Source organism: Haliotis asinina, chromosome 5 (assembly GCF_037392515.1).
Source record: "Haliotis asinina isolate JCU_RB_2024 chromosome 5, JCU_Hal_asi_v2, whole genome shotgun sequence".
NCBI lineage: Eukaryota > Metazoa > Mollusca > Gastropoda > Lepetellida > Haliotidae > Haliotis > Haliotis asinina.
The window spans coordinates 18,403,298-18,424,218 of NC_090284.1; the positions used below are offsets into that span (position 1 = coordinate 18,403,298).

Consider the following 20,921-nt stretch of genomic DNA (forward strand, 5'->3'; position numbering starts at 1 on the left):
CCATTTCTGGTGTCCCCAGCCATGATATTGGTGGAATACTGCTAAAACCAGTGAAAAAAACTAAAACTCAGTCCTATGAAGATGTTGACACAAGATTGTGGACGGGAAGTCAACATAAGTTTAAACGACTCCCCAACCTTGCTTAAAGTCATGCATGTGTGAATGTAATTATGATGTTGAGTCCCCTGGGTGTACCCTGTGTTAAGCTGCGTGTAAAGTCAAACATATGTGTCATACATTTCTCCCTCAAGTGTTTGATCAACAACAATATTTGTTGGGCCTCCTGCGGTTACATTAAGTCATGCCTAACAGTATGACACTGGACCAGGGAGATAGTCAAGTGAGATGGATTGACTAACAGGACAGATGTCTGGTCAGGTTTTTGACCAGAAACAACACCAAGACAGTACCTTTGTTATAGCGTTATAAATAATATAACAAGTCTTTATATTCATCATAAGTTTACACATTTGATATTTAAAATTGTCAGCATACATGCATAGCAGTTCTTGCTGCTGAGATTCAGGAATTGGCCATTTCAGATGAACTTTTGTTTGTCTTGAAGGGAACATTTATTTCCTACGACAAACAGTTGCTTAGTTGTTTTGAACAAACTTTATTCCTTGGACACGTGTCTGCAAGGAAAGGAACTGTATTTTATTTTTTGACAACAATGAAAGACATGTGATTATGCTCTCCAAAGAGGTATTCAAGGGCCTGAAAAAGTTTTCAAAAGAGTCTTGAGCAGAACAAATCGTATGGCTGACAAACTGATAAGGGTAGTGTCACTCAAACTGCAAACAATTATTCTTATTAGGATTATTCTTATGTTCAACTGAAATCTTTGCATTTTAAACATATTTTGTTGTCCCCAAAACAAAGAGATTGGTCAAAAGTACAGTACTTACTGTGACCTTCTACGTAACTCCAAAACCTAGGTTCTAAGTATGTGGAAGTGTTTGTGTTCATCATTACATGTGCAAGCATTTTAATGGGTAAAATCCATGGGGGATGCATTCACCTGCATGAGGTTAATAATGCCATCAAACCTCTGAACATACGATGCTGTAAGACACACTATGTCATCATGAGACTCTCGGTCACCATTATTGTATGTTTACTTAGTGGTCGTTAGTTTCAGCGGAGCACAAACTGAACGTGACTCTCCAAGTCTGACATTTACATACTTCATCTCATGTAGGTGACGGAGGCCAGTGTTCACTTACAGCTGCTTGATAAGTTGCGTATTGATCCTCACAATTCTAATGTTGATTAAGTCTCAGTCATCTGCTGGTGAATCTCTTAGTTCTTTTGACAGGATGAATAATTGTGATTCACCACACTGGTGAACCACGATGAGTAAAACCATGAAACTTTGTAACTGCCCTGTTACCTAACAATTGTGTGATTCAAAACTGAATATGACTGAAAGCAAATTTTTACAATCAGGACATGAACGACTATAGGCTAATATTGACTTATTTAATCCTGGGAGCACGCTGCTCTTTCAGTGCTTGTATTTGAAGGGGTGTGTTAAGTTCAATAGTGTTTACGGAGTTGCACCTTCTAAAAGTACTGCCTTTATGTCTGACCAGGAAGGGATTTTGTCATGGCCATATACGTACCTCACCAAAAGATTTGCTGGGCTACTGCTGGTCTTTCATCTTCAACATGCATAAACAACTGAGTTCTGACAGTTCTTACTGTGTTGCTGTCAGTCAGAAAGTGATGTGTTTGAATATGGTCATGAAAATAAAATATAACAAGATTAGATTAAAATGAGTTTGTTTTGTGCACTTCAAATTCAGTTGCAATGCTTGAGGCAGGCATAGATGACCTGGGCCGTACTTGTTGTAAGACGGGAGTAAGGGAGAGGTCAGGCTCACTGATTTGTTGACACATGTCATTGTATCCCAGTTGCATAGATTATTAGATATATTCTCATGTTGTTGATCACTGGGTTGTCTGGTCAAGACTTGATCATATACAGACCACCTCCATGTGGATTGAATATTTGCTAAATGTGGCATTAAACATAACTAGCCAGCCATAGATCCTGGTGAGGCATCTGAATATTGTATGTCATGAGTAAAGTCTGCACTTTCATGTGATTGCGTGGACTATCTGTAATTGTAGCATTTACAGGGTTATGAGCCTAGTGCTTCAAGTTTTGAGGTGTCTTCCTGAAGGCTCCAACTGGTGTCTCTCTCCTGACCACCGTCATCATTCACTGGTTTGTTGTCATCTGACCATCACAATAGTCTACCATACTCGACCATCTGGAGTTCCATACGTGAGACCTGACTTGATGTACATCCAGCTAATATGCTTTGTCATTGCTGGTGCACATCCCACAGGCTTCAACGTGTTGCATGTGGGTCAGCTGCTTAATTAGATATGATTATGATATGTTAATATCTATGAAGGCTGTTCCATGCCAGTAATGGTATGATTAAGTAGTGTTTGTTTGGTGTTATAGGTGTAGAATTGCAGGTAACCTTGGTAACAGACAGGCGTTGTAACTACACTGACAGGCCTTCATCGATATGAAAAAGAGCTTGCATTTAATTAGGATGTCATACATTCTGGTATTTTTATGGAGTTTATCAGCAACAAATGCATGACAAACCAGCTCATTTTGTTCTTAGTCATGATCATAAATAGGACATGATAATTCAATTCACCTAGGAAGATTGGTCCTCAGCAGTTCATGCTTGTAAGAAATGACTAATTGGATGGTGGTCTGACACGCTGATTTGATTCATGCTTGTCATATTCCATATGGGTAGATTGGTGCTCATGATATCAATCACTGGAATCTCTGTGTTAAAGACGTTGTTCATCCATTTATGTTATACTGCTGATCACTGAATTGTCTGGTCCAGACTTGTTTACATACCACCATTTTAATACTGGAATATTGCTGATTGTTGTGGTAAAATCCAAACAAATGAACAGTTTTGTTTTGTAAACAAAGTAACAACCATTGTCACAGTGAATTTCTTTTGACCTCTTTGAGAAGTATTTTAAAGGTGTCGTACTTACTCAGGAGAGATAAGAGTTTGTTGGCTAGTGCCACACTCAGCAGTGTTCCAGCTGTATGGCAGCAGTCTGTAAAATATCAAGTCTGGACCAGACAATTCAGTGATCAACAGTGTCATATGAATCGATGAACAACCTCCTTACCGCGGTTTGGACCACCGTTGTCTCTTCCCAAACTTATAAATCCTGAACATGAACATCTGAAAAGGATGCATTTGATTTCAGTGCATATTGTGACAATGCATGGTTTTCAGAAAATCAAATTTCAAGCATTCATGAATTGTGTTTGAAACATTTTGTTGTTTGGTTTGCGGACATGTTAAATGTGCAGTTTGTGGTTCATGATGTTAGATGGTGCATTTTGTGTAAATTAAACTAAAAATATGTCAACATATTTTTACATGTTTGAGTGAGTTACTAGTTTGCGTTCCTTCAGTATTGTTTGAGTTTTATCATGTATTTCAAATTTATGCTCTTACTTTGAAAAATACATGAGTCAAAATCTAATAACACTGACAGGTAATAAATCCAGAATGTCATTCGGGTTTTTACTGACTATCATAAATCATTTAAGCCACAGATGAGAGTAGAATAATCATTTTTTTGACAGTGATGTTTGTAAGCGGAAATTTGTACAGCAGTACATAATTATAAAAAAAATCATAGGGAGGTAGTTGATAGTTTCTGTGTATAATCTTCTTTATTGCATACATTAGTCTGTGATTGACAGCTGTGATTGAATAGTGTTGTCATAAACATAAGAGGTCATCTAGTGCATCAAGGTCAGATACCGGTGACAGTTTACTGTGATGATTAATTGTTGTGTTGTCACAGTTGGTAGGGAAATATGTCTCTTTCACACCTATGAGTGAGAGCTCTTACTCACCCAGGCCCCCCTAATTGAAGGAATTACAGCAAATTTGACGGCATTGCATCTCAAATGTAAACAAACGCAACCCACTTGCGAAACAATTGCATTCATATCGGCTCACTCACTCACTCACTCACTCTTACAAGCAAAAGCACAGTAAGCCCATAGTGTTCAGCTAAAAACCAGAAGTGCTATAACAAGACCCTTTGTTATTAAGGTTCTTTTTATTTTGAGGGAAAATATACGTGATACTTGTGGCACACAATAGAGTTTAGAAGTTTCACAATTTGAGATCAGTGTCTATAATGTTATATACTGCCCACATAGCACTTATCAAAGGTCTGCATTTTTTGAAGGCCAGCAGTTATCAGAGGAAACACAATGTACATTAAAAAGAATCCTGTTTGACATGTTTTAAGGGCACAATGATTTTATGTTTTTCTCAGCTGAATCTACTGTCATCATCACCCACTGTGTCACAGACGGTATGTTGTGAACTGAACAAGAATGTCCCCTTGTAGCTTTGGCTGTAGTGATTTAGCAATGGCTGTAGTGTTGTCAATGTGACTGAATCAGGCCATTGTTGTCGTCCATTTACCAGATCAGGTGTCTTGTTATAGATTCAGGTGGGAATGGGCGTGGTGTGTTACCTGGCTGGAAATCGTTGCTTGTAATGCAATACCTGGCCACAGTCAACAAAGTTTAAATGTGTTAAGATGTTGCCAGGAGTAAACAGTGGAAGTGGGGTACCTGGGTATTCCTGTAGCTGCATTGTGCTGTACAAGAAAAATATAAAATAGTTTTTGAATGAAAACACACAAATTCATGAAAACTCAGAAAAGAGAATTGCTGTTGCTATGGACTCAGACCTCTGTTTATGCTTCATGATTTGGTAATGACATGTTTTTGTTGAAAGAAAAAGCCTGGTAGTTTTTTACAGTGTGTAGTTGAATATGCCCAAAGTTTTATTTGAATTAAACTAAGCAGATCCCTTTGGTGAGGTTTTGTTCCTGGGGTGAGTTTTTGTTCCCAGTCAGTGCATCACAATATAAGAAACAAAGTTTCACATACACTACAGTTGGCAATTTAAGACTCTATACTGAAGCATAGGCCTTGTAAAATTCTATTTGGTCTAAGGGTAGCACTAGACTGATAGTAAAATGAACTGAAAAAGAGACGAGTTCAAGCCAGCAGTGAAAGTGACACTTTAGATTTAGAAAAAGTATATATTTTATAACATTCAGAGGTATTTTCACATTTTAATATGCTTAGTGCTGTGTTTCTTGGAACAAAGTAAAGGGAAGTCTTAAGAAAGAGATCATTTTAAAAGATCATTGATCCTGTTGTAAGAGACATACATTTCACCCATCAGATATTTGAATGGCATTTAAAAGTGATACACATACAAGAGAATTGTGGTGGATGTCAGCTATGATGAAGGAGTAATGATATTACTCAGAAACATGTTCAAATCAGAAGAAGACATCCATTTTGTTTCATCCATGTTTACAATGCAGTAACAATTTTGTATATGGCTGTAATAACAGGATCTAGGAAATTTTTAATTGTAGTTTTTGAACATTTCTGACATTTACTGCAGATGTTAGGCTGATTTAAAGCCTAGTTACACCATGTGTCATTGAAAGAGTATCAGTTTACGCTATGGATTGTGTTATTTGAGAGGTGATACTTAGTACCTCGCTTGGAATGTTTTACCCTGTTTATTTAATCTTGGATGACATTGTTTTGTGTGTTGTCCCACATTGTGTAATTCAGTCTGTTGTAATGTAGACAGTGATGTATTTGTCAGTATTACATGAGTGGCTTGATATTATTGATCTCATTGGTTGGCATGGTTGTTCAGTTGAGGAAGTGCCCCAGTTGATGAGAGAGCCCCAGTTGATGAGAGAGCCTGAGTGATGAAAGTGTCCCAAGTTGTTGAGAGAACCTGAGTGATCAGAGACCTCAGTTAATGAAAGAGCCCCAGTTGACTAGAGAGCCCCAGCTGATGTGAGAGCACCAAGTGATGAGCTCTGTGTGCAAGACACACCTTGATAATGAGGCGTAGTTTCTCATTCTCAACCCCCATACTTGTGCTTCCTCATTTCACCAACTGGTGCCTTCATATATGGGTGTCCCAGTGAAGGTCCTGGTTAGAAATGGTGTTCAGCAACCCAAACTTGTTGTACAGGCAACCAACATTAACAGGCTAAGAAGGCAGGTAGACTTGGTTGACACATGTCATTGTATCCCAATTGTGTAGATCAATGCTCATGAGATTGATCACTGGAGCCTGTGGTCCAGACTAGTATTTATAGACTGCAGTCATACATTGCGAAATACTGTATTAAACAACAAACAAAATATGATGGGGCTTCCGTGCGTCTGTAGGGCAAGCAAGCAATATGTTTGCTTATGGGTTTTGTTTACCATTATATAACTGTGATGTAACTGAATTATAGCTCTGACAGTAACAACAGTGATAACATAGTAAGCTGTACATTGATAGTGCTGTACCACTACATACGTTTATAGAAAGACATTTGTAATCACATATGATGTTCACATATGCGTATCTTATAATCGAAGGGTGTGACTGGTATTGGTCTATGTTTACTTTCACTGTAAATTTACTCTTATTAATTATAAACAATGATGTAGAGAGTGCGAAGTCATTATTACACATCTGATTCCTATCAATATTTGTTCGCTTACTTATTTTGAAATAGACTAACAGCTAGTCTCTGAAATGAACATATTTTACTGAAAAAAACATGAAAAAAATATTGTAATGAAATGGATCCCTGAGACTTTCTTCATTAAAGCTAAAGAAATCTAGACGTGCCACATTTTCTAGACTTGCGTGGGCTTTCTTGGATATATATACTTCAGGTTCTGTATGACAGACTAATCTTGAAACAGAAGGTTTACTTACCATGACCACGCAGTGTTGAGTTGTCAGACGAATCGGAAGGAAGGGAATGTATATATCGTCATAATTCCCATGAGGAAGATAGGATGCTGGTACTCTTGGGAGTATTTGATGTTGTAACATGATGGTGTGCATAATATAATAACTGTTATAATATAGTTATGTGAGGTTTAAAGGAATACACTTACTGACCTCTCGAGATGGCTGTGACCCATCATGGCCAGTAACGATTGCTCAATAAAGCCACACCTTCACTTCTGATAAATTCTGAACCCAAGGTAGTGAACAGCTGATTGTGTAAGCAGAAAAGTCTTTTGTCTCACAATCTGCAGGCAGTGTTATTTTCATTACACCCAGTTGCTGTTATTGTTAGGCTGTAGCACTGCATAAGGATTTAAAGTGTACACAGGTTCAAGAGGCCTATCTCAATGGTGCACCTTGTCAATTTCAGTGTTGTTGCTAATTTCTTTAAAAACTGTATACAACATGGATAAGGGTCTATGCAGCTATATTCAGTTTCATGCATTTGTGTCCGGCTATGGTCAGCTTCATGCATTCCTATCCTGCTTCATACAGTTTCAGGTATTAATAGTTTCATATGCAGTGTTAGATTTGGGTGAAATTTTGAGTGGGTCCGAATTGATGAAAATAATGTTTCTGAACCCCCTTCAATGTTAAATAGATGGGCAGGTGTAAAATAGAGGGGGTCCTCACTGAATTTGATGAGTCAAAACACTCCAAAACCGTCTCTTGAGCCAACACTGCATACATTTGCATCCTGTTTTAACAAATGATTCAAAGATGTACAGTTTTATACAGTGAGATCCAACTTTATATCAGTTGCCTAGACTTCACATCAAGGCAGTAAAATTGTGAAAAGGAGAAATGTTTTCAGTAAACTGTTTCTTAAAAACTGACTCTAACCGAACTTCATTAAAAGGTGTTGTTAGTCAACATGTTCAACAAGAGGTTCCTGTTGTGGAAGGCGCTATTCACAGGCCACATTCTGTGGTAGACCCACCATAGGAAGTCAACCACTTGCTCAGTTTCCTGCCGTACATGACATTATAATAACTGACAAACCGTATCACTCGTTCTCTGTGGACATCAGAAACAGAAACATGGACTTTGTTGTCCTTCCTCAAGAATGCTAGGTGGAGTCGTCAGGTTATGTCCAAATTCTTATGAACGATGTCACAAATAGCATGGACATTTGCCGTTGAGACGCTGACAGTGCTGAATCCTTTGAAAGGCCAGTTCAGGTTGATGGGAATTGCACTTCCAACAATCTTTGTCATCTTGTTAAACACACACGCTGATGTTTGAAGAGCATGTCTAGATTGCTCAATGGGAAAGTCAACTTAAAGGGGACTAGATTTAATCTGAAAATAAGTATGGCATTACAAGGAAGGGGCTGCAAGGTGAAGGTCACAGTGACATTCACAGTTTGGTGTGAGAGCTTTGCATGCCTCTTATTCCAGTGAGAAGGTTAGAGGAGAATAAACTGTATTTAGAAATTGCAGTCTATAAAGGAGATCAATCTCCTCCATATTATCCAAGAGGGTAAACAGACCTGTATTTATAGTTCCCAAACAGAGACCTGCCCACAATAAGCATGGGAACTAGTGCAACAGAAATTTCCTTAGCATGCACAATTCATACATGCCCTTTATTTTTTTTTTCATTCTTTGTAAGTTTCTGAGGAACTAATCCCCAGTCACAAAAGCCATTTCCATTTTTGTTGTAAAGAGTGAGTGAGTTTATTTTTACGTGGCACTCAGCAATATTCCAGCTGTGTGGCAGCTGTGTAAATAATCAAGTCTCGACCAGACATTCCAGTGATCAACGCCATGAGCTCGCCCCAGCCGAAGCTGGACCAGCCGCTCCCATTAGTTGCTTCTTATTCTTATGTCAAGCTTGGATTACTGAACACCAGGATCCTGGATCTTCATGGGTCTAAGGAAGGAATGATATTGTGTTTGTACGTAGGGATAGTCAAGAAGCCATGGGAAACTGGATGTGTATATATTCACGGAAATATAATACCATGATGCCATGATTTCAAGAGGCCCTAAGTTTTCCTCTTGAGTTCATAAGATGAAACTTGACTTATCCTCAAGTGCTTGTTAATAAGAACCTTTTGACAACATAGTTACGTTTATAAATATGAGTTTCAGTGTGTAGTTTATAAAGCTTTTTTTTCGAAAGCAAGTGATATATAACTTCAGTAACTTCATTAAAATGAAAATGAACCCACCTGTATGTTAGATTTTCATTTTAGTTACTTTCTGAAACTTAGTGTCTAAATGACTCACATAAATCATACAAGGCAATAGCATCTGTGTATGTTAAGATGTCATTAATGTTCTTGTGCAGTTTGTTTTGGAATTTATCTGTGAAGATCAATTGATTAGATTGATGCTCATGATGTTAATCACTGATTCGTATGGTCCTAAATGGTCACTTGCATGTATGAGGATTATTGCTGAGTGGAGACTTAAACAACTAACAACAGAATAGAAGCTAACCCTGAAATTTATGAAATTATTATTGCAGTAAAGCTTTTAACTATACATATGCTGTGATTTCATGCATTTTTATTTTTTAAATAAGAAATGATTGATCATCATGATCTTTGATGAACAGTAATCAGTTGTAGCTTGTTGCATTTCAGTTAACACGGATGATGAAGATATCTTTTATATACTACGTAAAAATTAATTCAGAAACAACAACATTCTTTAAATGAAATTCTGGCTAAAAATGTCTTCTATCCATCACATTTCCAGTGTGAATTATTGAATCATAAGTGCAAGACATTTCATGTTTCCCTTCCAACTACTGATTGTGTTGGACTTCTGACAGTCAGTACAAAGCCTGTAAGGTCAACATAGGTCGAAGTGTATTCTCCGCAGTCAGGTGTTAGATGAGGATGTTAGTTGTTGGACAACTAGTTAGCATGATTGTGACAGGAGTGAACCTGCCTGTCAAGTCCTTCTGAATGTCTTTACGCGTTTCTAATCCTACTTTTCTTGTAATTAGCTGGGGCATATCAGATCTGAATGAACTCTTTCCAAAAATGGATCTGTGTGCAGTGTGGTCATTGTTGAAATTTGATTTCTTGAAAAATGAAAACCCTAAGTGATATTACTGGCAAACAAGGAGAAGTTCGGTGCAGAGGTGCAGAGAGTGCGTTTAAGAGAAGTAGGCAGCGCATGGCAATTAGCAAACCCAGTTGGTTTGTGAAAGGTAGATATGTAGGCTAGTGCACATACAATGCATGACGATGAAATTGATTCTACTCGTAGCTGCACATGCCTTGCTCATAGGACTATCACTTGGTAAGTGTAACTTCATCTATTGACAAGCAGGGGGCCCTGTGATAGGTTATCATACTATCAATCACTAGTTTGTTTGGACCATACTAAAATAATTACAGGCAGCTGTTAACATTAGGTTAGGCTGTAAGCCTAAGTTAGGTTAGTCTGTGATTTGCCCTATCAGTGTTGAACACATGTCCTTGCATTTAATACTGACATATAGATTTGGATATGAAAATAGCTGTCATGAAAGTTCTGGTAGACATAATAAGCTGCCGATAACTCTCTACACTTGATGCATTCTGCCTGTATGTACTGCAACATGTTTGAATCAGTGACCACATATTAGATTCAATTTTGTCTACAGTTTGTCATTCCAAATAGCCTTAATGTTGTCTACAGAATGACAAACAATTTAGTGTACAGATTTTAACACAATACTGGCCTACAAATCTGCCTTCAGAATGACCTACAATTTGGCTGGATACATTTTGCATACAGGCCTTTACATAAACTGAAAACTTGAAATCATGGCGACTTATGGTGAATGTTTTTGGAGATATTTCTAAATTTAGGATTCAGGAAAATATTTTGTCACAAAAATGGTTATGTTATTGATTCTAAATAAAACAAGTACTGTGAAAGCAATGTTTTGTGATGTTGTGATCTGTTGTAAGTAATCTGTTGCAATGTGTTGTTATTTATCATTTAGCACTAAATTTGTTTGTAACAAATTTGTTTATAAAGATATGGTGAAATATTGTGTCATCTATGATTTGCATGAAAATGTTTTGGGAGAAATGTACTCAATTGTTGAGTCAAACACATGGAAATTACGTGACACATGAAACCTTTGCTTACAGTAAGCAGGGGTTTAATTTTTTTAGTAAGAGCAGCATGCCACAGGACAGATCTTGATCTAATTTTCCACTTGCCTTGAGTTTTTCATGACATAATCATGATGTAATTATGAGAGAATGACTCATCATGGTAACTGATGTTAATTTTTAATGGGCCATTTATTGAGTAGTGATAAATAGCAAAGAACTAAGATAACTACTTTATTGTCATTGTGAAATTTAATAGCTACATTTTTTTTTGAGCAGATATGAAATGAAATCCATGTTTATTTGCCGTTGAAAACGTAAGCAGAAATCTAGTAGCCCACAGATAAGTAAGATACCATTATTTTATTGCCCGAAATGAAAACTGACTTGTCCCAGGTGTTGGATGATGGGATTTTTTAACCTCTTGAGTATGTCTTCAAATTTATTAATATAACAAAGTGTTGATTGTTCACTAACCGCTTCTGTGCTGTAATACATAAGCAATAAAATTTCAAAGTAGCCTTCTGTATAAACTTGTTTACTGAGCATATGAGTAGATATATCTAAGTGTCATAAATGTCGAGCATACATGTATTTATGTCCCACCATCTTTGGGAGAGTCACCAATAGAAATGCATTTGCCATGTGTCATGCCATTCCTCAATAGCACTTCCTCAATGCCTGATTTGCAGCAATAGGATAACACTTATGATAGGATAAGAGTTACGTATTAGGACAAGTAAGCTGATAGCAGCAGTAATACTATTTTCCACTAAACTGTCTGGTGTCATGGAGCGGACACAACACTACTGGAGGATCATCTTACCACTTTATTCGAAGGAAGGCAATTCAATATCATGGCATGGTGACAATCTTCATGATCTGTGTAATTCCTCAGAATCTGTGTGACCACTCAAGTGGAGAACTTTTAGATAAGATGTAAATGAGATGATGAAAGAGAATTTCAGGTTTATGATAAGGGCTTGTGGGTCCATTATCAGGCTGATTTGAGCAATCAGTGAATCTATGAGCCTTAATGATACATTCATACACAGTACCAGTCATTTATCTTGGATTTTAGACAAAGTGCCTGTGGCAGCAAATTTGGAAAACCGTTTTTGGTTGATAATAATGTGAAGAAAACATCTTAAGGCTTGCATGGCTACCTAGATACCACATTGGTTAAATATTAATTTTGATCAATATCTATTAGAGATACTTCAATTTTATGTCTTTTTTTGCTATCTGCTGTCCGGATGTGTTCTGTTGTCATTCAACTGAATGATTGTAGCATTCCAAATTTGCATGTTGTGATACTCTGTTAGAGTTAATATTGATATGTAGAGAAAGAATTCTATTGAACATCAGCAATAACTTTGCTTTTTCAAGTTTTGAAGGTTTAAACCAGTATAAAATGGGCATATATTGTACCATTAATTAATTTTTTTCAGTTCCGAAATTGGTGGAATCAAATTAATAATAATAGCTTAATCCTTAAAAAATGTTTTACTTCCCCAAACATGATGAAGTGACAGCATCTTTTTCTCTCTGCTTTGTTTCCTTTTCCCCTCCCAGGTAAATAAGTGCACTCTGTGGTTTAATGGAAATTTCAATGTGAAGTTGTATGGCTGAGTGCTGAGTTCCTTAAGTGAATAGCAATGCAGTCTGTGCTGCTTGATAGATATATTTATCAACTTCTCCGAATCTGTCAACAGCTTTAATACAAGATTTCAGTATATCTGGTCAACAGCTTGGAACCTTTGATATTCCTAAAGACATTTTTTTGCTCCAGATGTTGAAAGCTGGCAAGGTACAGCACTCACTGGCAAGGTGATATTGACAGATGTACTGGCAATAGCCATAGAGCTGACATGATAGGCATTGTTACACTATGACTACAAGGATTGGGAAAGGCAAGGGGAATGGGTCATTTCGCACAATAGAATAAGAAATGGCCCATAAAACTTTTGACGTTTACTACTGATACAAGGGCAGTGGCCCATTCTAAATTAAAATAATGGCTAATAATTCTGAAAATGGCCCATGGTCAAAGTTCTCCTTCCCAATCCCTTTGAGTAGTGTGTCAAATATGGCTGCAGTCGAATGCAGTTTGATTCACAAGTATATGGTAACAAATATGAATATATATTCATGAATACTTTATGATTAATAATTGTTAAGTATAATACAAACCAGGGTCTACATTTTCTCTTAGCGCTGAGATAGCTGTAGGTTAAATTTCATGGATGGCACTTCTGACTATCTAGAGCTTTGAAAATCTAGGCCCTGATGTGCAGTTCCTTAAGATCAAGATATTATTTTTTGTAAAACAAAAAGAATGGCAATAAGTCATGAAAATGATGCTTGTAGCCAAATGACAGTGCCATTAAATGATGAGGATAGGATATCTATGTAGCACACATACCCATGCAACTAGTACATGCTCTAGGTGATCGAGAGTTCCTTTGATCAACGGATGTCTTTTTTTTTTTCGTACATATTTCATAATGCAAACATTGATACTGTCAGTGAATCCTTACACCACTAAAGTGAATCCATGAGTGTAAACATGAATACCCTTGGTCTTAATCAGGTTTAATGTATTGCCATATTTTTTTCAGATGTAACAGATCTCATAAAAGGAAGGTTTCCAGCAGAGATGACAGAATGGAAAAATGTGAGTACCTCTTGGTTTATGTGGAAGTGTTGTCATCTAGATGTCCTATGAAGGTATTTTGATTGTGTTCTTTATTGAGGAGATAATGCCTTGGGGATGTGACATACAGTAGAAGCCCTCTAAACCAGCATTTGTTAGGACCAACAAAAAATGCCAGTATAGAGAGTGTGCCTGAACTTTTTTACTTTTCAACCTGAGAATGATCTTTGGTCAGTTATTGTATAAACAATCTTTGTTATGCTGAAGTATGGAGTAGACTGATACTGGATTAGAGGGTATATAAATCATCATAAATTATGTAGTTTCTAATGGCACAAATTCAAGTGCCAATATTGAGAGCATGCTGGAATGGAGGGCTTCTACTGTAATAATATTCTTCCCCCACAGGAATTCCTCAGGGAAGACTCTTCACTGATAGTCTATCTCTCTCAAATTCCTCCAGGAATGTTTTTCTTCTAGCTTTCTTCACACATGAGAATTACCCAGGGAGGATATATTAAAATGTGTGATTTGTGAAAAACATCCAGATTTGATCAGAACAGTGTCAGGTGACAAGTTTCAAAATTCACATGGGTGATGGGTTAGTCAAATGGATAAAGCTGGGATGCTTCCAAGAAAATGAACATAATTAAATATCAATTATCATTTATTCATGACATATAATAGCTGATAATGAAAATAGAAATAAACAAAGTTCTAAGCGTTCAGTCACAAATCAAAAGTGCAATATTTGTACATGGGTTTACTTTCTTGCACTTACAAGTAGTTAAGTTTAACACCGTCATTAGCTGGTTCATTTGCTGATACGCTCAGGGCTCATTGTGTTTGTATAGAGATGTTTGGCACATATTTTTGATAATTTGTACTGGGAGTCCATATTGAAAAGTATAAGAATCTGCAAAGTTGTGTTTTGTGTTGAATGCGAGCTGTTAAGTATGTTATACCAAAGACCTAGATATGATTCGCCAAATGGGTACAATGTGTGAAGCCCATTTCTGGTGTCCTCTGCCATAATATTGCTGGAATAGTGCTGCAATGGTGTAAAAACTTTCTCAGTGCTCAAATCAAATCATACCTATACAATTAGACAATTTATGGTGGTGTGCTTGACATAACTAGTTAACCTGAAGACATTTGAATCTGACAGGAAAGTGTGACAGAAAAGATATAAAAAGAGCAAGACATATCCCCAGTGAATTACAGCATCCAAATCAATGATTGACAGGTATCTCTTCATTGATTAGTTACACCAGCTGTGTGTGACTGAAGTTGACAACGGCATGTTGAATGCTATTGATTATGTACATAGTAGTCGTCTCACCAATCCTAATCAGGTTTCGACAAAGACACACTCTGTTCAGTGTGGGAGAACTGGGCAACAGATCACACATGGATAAACACCTTACCACCTCCAGCAGAAAGGAAATCTTGTCGGGAGAAGAAAATCATAGGCTTAATGTCTGGCAAGGAGTTTTAAGCATCAATAAAACCAGTTTTTAGGATATATCCATTATTATGATAATGTGTACAGTTTTGATACAACAGTTGCATTTTTCATGAGAATATGTTTGACCTCAATGAATCCTGTCTTTACCTTGCTTTCATGACATTGTAGTGTAGCGAGAAGCAGCTGAGTGTAAATGTCTAGGACCTGACTCTTTCCTCCATTTGAGAACATGCTGAAAGAAGAAATGGGACATAATGTTTGAAACAAGTCATACAGTTTGTACATGGTTCAGAAGGAAAGCTCATGTTTAAAACCTTTGCTTGCTGTGCTAAATAGACAGGGTATATTTAAAACAGGTTTGGGAATACTTTCTGGTGCCGCTCATATTGTTGGAGTATTGCTACACGTGGTATAAAACAAGATTCATTGCTTCTATATTGCTAGAATGTTGCTTAGTGTGGCGTTGATCAACAACCCAACCTTTTCACTCATTTTAATTCCCCATACTAAATCTCTCACTCAAGCAGTGTTGGAAATATGGTCATGGAAGATGGGCATGTTTGTGTAATCAAGGACAATATAATATAAACAATAACTTCAGATTACTGTTATCGTATCTCTCTGCATGAAGGTCAGAATCTTTTATAGGCAATATGTACTTTGGAAACTGCTCAAACTTAAACCACCCAGTCTTATAGAAGGACAATCAGACGACAATTTCCTAAATTATTCAGCTTCATCCATCTGCTTCAACAAAATCCTCAGAATATGCATGACACAAATACCCATGATAAACAATCTCTTGGGTGCAGCATGAGTGAATTTTTACCCATGTGGGAAATCAAATGCGAGTTTAGGGTCTTGGGTGTGCCATGGCATTCAGAAAGGCAATGTGTAGAAAGAGCCATAACTAGCCAGCGACCAACCTTTATCATTTGAATTTGAGCTGCCTGTTATTTTTCCATTTTCAAGACAAAAACACTGACTAGATGATGGCAAAATAATCTGAAGTCTACCCATGTGTTAGATTGGATCAGGGAGATTCGATTTCACTGAGATATTAGAGTTTTCTTTCGGACTTGACATTCTATAGGCAATGAGTGGTTAAGGAGAATATGTAGGTGTGATTGGTTGGAAGCCTGTTGTTAACTGTTAGCTATTCAGTACTTATATGTGTGATATCTCATTTTATAGACTTCATCTGTTTGAAACTAGACTTTCGGTCAGATTTCATCAGGTTTGTGATGATTAGTAATATAATTGGAAATAAAACCAAGTTAACAGGAAACTGAAACAGAAATTAGAATCTTGATACAAGATATCGTTGGCTGGGCATAATGGCGGATCTTGTTAATCCTTTCTGTACTGTGTGTTGTATGTAGAAAGAAATTTGAAGAAGGAAAGATGGCATCTTATTGTTATATCTGTTGCTCAGGCTAGGTGAGGGTGGAGGGGTGGCCTAGTGGTTAAAGTACTTGCTTGTCATGCCAAAGACCCTGGTTACAAGACTTTTTGTACACATGTATACATGGTGTATACAGTGATTAACATTGATAATGTTCATGCTCTCAGAAATTGGTTTCCTGTGGGTTTTCTTGGCCGAAATAGGTTCACAGTTCCTTATGCTTATTGGAAGTTGTAGCTCCATGTTGTTTATACTCTTGGACATAGACATTGTGTGACAGTGTCTTTGGCAGCATGGAGTGTTGATCATACTGTCAGGCACTTGTTTTCTGTGGATTTCCTTGGTCAGAATATGTCTGCAGTCCATTAGGCTTATGGGAAGTGCCATTACAATGCTGTGAGTGAGTATGGTTTTACTTCACTTTTACAATGTTCCATTAATATCACAATAGTGGACACCAGAAATGGGCTTGACACACTGCACCAATGTGGGAATCAAACCGGGGTTGTCAGAGTGATGAATGGATGCTTTAACTTTTAGGCTATCCCACTACCCCCACTGCAATGCAGTACAGGCTCATTGACATTCACAGAGACATTGTGTCACATCTTCTTTGTCATCAGGGCGTACAGTTCATACTATCAACCACTTGTTGGCCCAGTTACTGCTTTGTAACAGCTGCAAAAGTCTGGATGGGCTGATTTTAGACAGTATCCACTCTCTGTAACTGATTATGTATCTGTTTTGAATAATGTTACTATTTTTCAGTACACGGACTACTTGGTTGGCTTTGCTGTGTGTCTGGCTGTGGGCATCCTGTTCTGCATCATCATGCCAATAGTTGGCTGTTGTTTCTGCTGTTGTCGCTGTTGTGGCAAGTGTGGTGGGAGGAAGAAGGAGAAGGATCCGAAACGGGCCAAGTGCAAGCGTGTCTCCTACTGCACCATCCTTCTTATAATCAACACGGTCATGCTGTAAGTACTATCATGGATGCTCAACCTGTCATGCTTATACTCAACACTGGCATGTTTATACTCAACACTGTCATGTTATACTAACCATGTTTATACTCAACCTGACATGTTTATACTCAGCACTGCCATGTTTATACTCAACACTGTCATGCTTATACTCAACACTTACATGCTTATACTCAACACTGTCATGCTTATACTCAACACTTACATGCTTTTCTCAATACTGACAAACTTATACTCAGAACTGACATGTTTATGCTCAACACTGTCATGCTTATATTCAACTCTGTCATGCTTATACTCAACACTGACATGCTTATACTCAACACTGTCATGCTTATACTCAACACTGTCATGCTTATACTCAACACTTACATGCTTTTCTCAATACTGACAAACTTATACTCAGCACTGACATGTTTATGCTCAACACTGTCATGCTTATATTCAACTCTGTCATGCTTATACTCAACACTGACATGCTTATACTCAACACTGTCGCGCTTAAATTCAACACTGAAATGCATATACTCATTACTGTCATGCTTATACTCAACAGAGACATGTATGTTTCTGATGTCTGTTGGGTCAGTTTCATCATAAATAAGAAAATGAACAATTGTATGCATAATACAGTACTCTTTTGAAATTTTATATTTACCTGAAGGTTGTTGATAAATATTTTTGACCTGGTTTGGGTCTTTTTAATTATTATAGATCTAAAATCTGTCAGGCATTAATTATTTATCATTGGAAAGGATTCATATCATAGGAAAATACATGAAAGGCATTTATTTTCATGATTATTATTTGGGACAGAGCTGGAGTTGTGTGTGCCTTTGTCACCAATGATCTCATTCATCGATATCTACGTAACGAAAACAACCACGGGCTTGCAGGAAGACTTGGCCAAGCTTTGACTGGATTTGAGAACTATGTTGCAGATACAATGGATGTGAGTGTTTTTATGAGGAAATCACATGATAATGATCTGAAGACGTGTATTTAGTGTTATACCCATTAAGGATATTGCAAGTCTGATCTTCAAACAGAATGTTATTTGTTATTGATGTTATCCATCAAGTCTTTATGTGTTTGCATGATGTTATGGAGGGATTGTTATTGGTATTTTACATTTTGAATATTCTTTCTAATGGGTATATACTTGACACTTTCTTGACAGTGACATTAGAGTCTATGTTGAAACGTCGCCTTTCACAGAATAAAAAAGTCGTATATCCATAAGAATTGTCATCATTCTTGAATGTTTAGTTACAGTGATGGACCTTTATGCTCCATGTTAGATGTTATGCCCTTTGTTACTATGATTACACCATATGTTACTTTTCTAAGAAGGGGCATATCTGACCTAGTTGTTAGAGAATTTCAGCACTTGCTATGCAGTGTTAAGTCCCTTGAATAAACAATAATCCTGTGATTATGGATCGTATTTTCAGATTCTCACTGGTAATGAATCATGTTTTGTGAGGGCCATACCAGAGTGCTAAATGCCTAGAACTTTCATTATTTTGACTTCATCATGTTGTTCAAGGCAGCATAATATGCATTTCACTTGCTTATGCTTCCAGTGCTACATAAGACCATATTCACTTGCTTACTCCAAGACAGTCGTTATGCTGTCTTGAAGGAGATTCCTAGAAAGGCATCTGTTTGAATGGTGGAACAGACTATGTGCCAAACATTCCCAGTGCTTAAACTAAATGAAACTGAGTAGGCTTAGATACATAGGGTTGGTAGGTTAGCCTTGAGGTTAAAACATTCGCTTATCACACGGAAGACAGAGGTTCAATTACCCACATGGGTACACTGTGTGAAGCCCATTTCTGATGCTGTGATATTGCTGGAATATTGCTGGAATACTGCTGTCAAAACAACTCACTCACTCACTCACATAGGGATTGTACTTGTGCTATCAACCACTGGGTTACTGGAACAAACCTGATCATATTGGGGCTGAGGTGTAACACAACGGAAATTACTTTCAAAGATCAATTTTAACTCTAATGTTCTTTTTTCCGCAGGATGTTCAAGCTAGAGCACTAGGAGCCTTTGATTCAACAAGGGCATCTCTGGTTAAAGAAATCAACAGTAAGATATTTCTCATATTATTCTCACATAACACATACATAGACTGTGGTGATGAACCCTGTGGTGATCCTGGAGTAGAGCTGGTCTCATGCATCCTACATAGTACATAGTAAATCAGTAAAGTAGTAGTAAAGGTTAGAGACCCACGTGGTTTGGAATTTCCTCAAATGTCGCTCATGTATGGAATAACTAGAATACTGTTCACAGTTGCATTTAAGTCTAACTGTACCATTGAAAACAGTAGGGGATATTTCATTTGGCAAGCATACCACTAGCTGCTGCCAATGCATATGAGAAAAAGTAATATATATCCATACAAATGAAACTTTGCAAAAGGAGTAGTAAACTGTCACATTAACCCTTAATTTCTCTTTATCATCTGTTTTCTCCTTGGCTTCGTCATTTGCATTTTATCAATCTTGTTAATCCAATGTACGCTACTTTCTTTAAATGCTATGCTGTTGCAGCTGTCTGATAAAGATGATGTCATTGGTCATCATTGCAAAATGTCCCACACTGTTTTTGCAAATATTTATGTGATAGTTGTAATGGATGATGTCATTTGTGAAACTTTTGAGGTTCTTTAAGGAATGTTGTGAGCTAGTTGTCAAAGGTATGATGGAAATTCAACTTCAAAAATGATACTTGGTCTTGAATTATGATTTGTTTATGTTCATGTTGCACCATTTTCAGCCACAGCAAGCAGTGCAGTTGATAGAGTGGCTGATCTGGTCAATGCCTCGTCACTTATTAAACAGGCAACGGATCTCAGTAAAAGTGAGTGAGAGTTTAAACTTGAATATACTCATGGTGCATATTTGTTTCTATATAGCCATGCATCATTTAATTCAAAGGCTGTAGCAATATATGTACTATGTCAGTGGTGTTAAGGAACAAACATCTATGTTTGATCATGGTAATCTTGAAAGTAAGTGAGATCGCCACTATAGTTTCTGGTTGGCCATGTGGTTGAAGCAGCCACCTATCCAACCAAAGTCATGGGTTTTACTCCGCACATAGTATGTGAAACCAACTTCATGGTGTCCCCTCCTGAAAGTATTTTTGACGTCAAGTTTTATCAGTAATTCACTTGAGTGATATAACATGATATCTCACTCAGGTGAGACATTGATCTGCAGAGCCTTGTTGTTTGCTGAGGCAGACTGAAGATATTTCAGAAATAACAGTTTAATTCACGTTAGCATAATAAGTTGATATTTTTCTTAAGTGAAACATTGATCATGTTATTTCCCTCTTGAAACAAGCGCTGTTACCCAAGTCATTTTTGGATCAGCATGTACAAAGCAATGATTA

At 37.2% G+C, this 20,921-nt stretch overlaps 1 protein-coding gene across 5 annotated transcripts in view; it reads left to right on the top strand.

Moving 5' to 3' along the window:
• The window catches only part of LOC137284714 (prominin-1-like), a 70,860-nt gene that overhangs the window by 19,625 nt on the left and 30,314 nt on the right, over positions 1-20,921 (top strand). For all 5 annotated transcript variants that reach the window (XM_067816629.1, XM_067816630.1, XM_067816631.1 and 2 more), the window contains exons 2-6: positions 13,614-13,669; positions 17,290-17,495; positions 18,318-18,453; positions 19,541-19,607; positions 20,301-20,384. In XM_067816629.1, the coding sequence (XP_067672730.1) occupies positions 13,614-13,669; positions 17,290-17,495; positions 18,318-18,453; positions 19,541-19,607; positions 20,301-20,384 (549 nt within the window). The remainder of the gene's footprint in view (positions 1-13,613; positions 13,670-17,289; positions 17,496-18,317; positions 18,454-19,540; positions 19,608-20,300; positions 20,385-20,921) is intronic.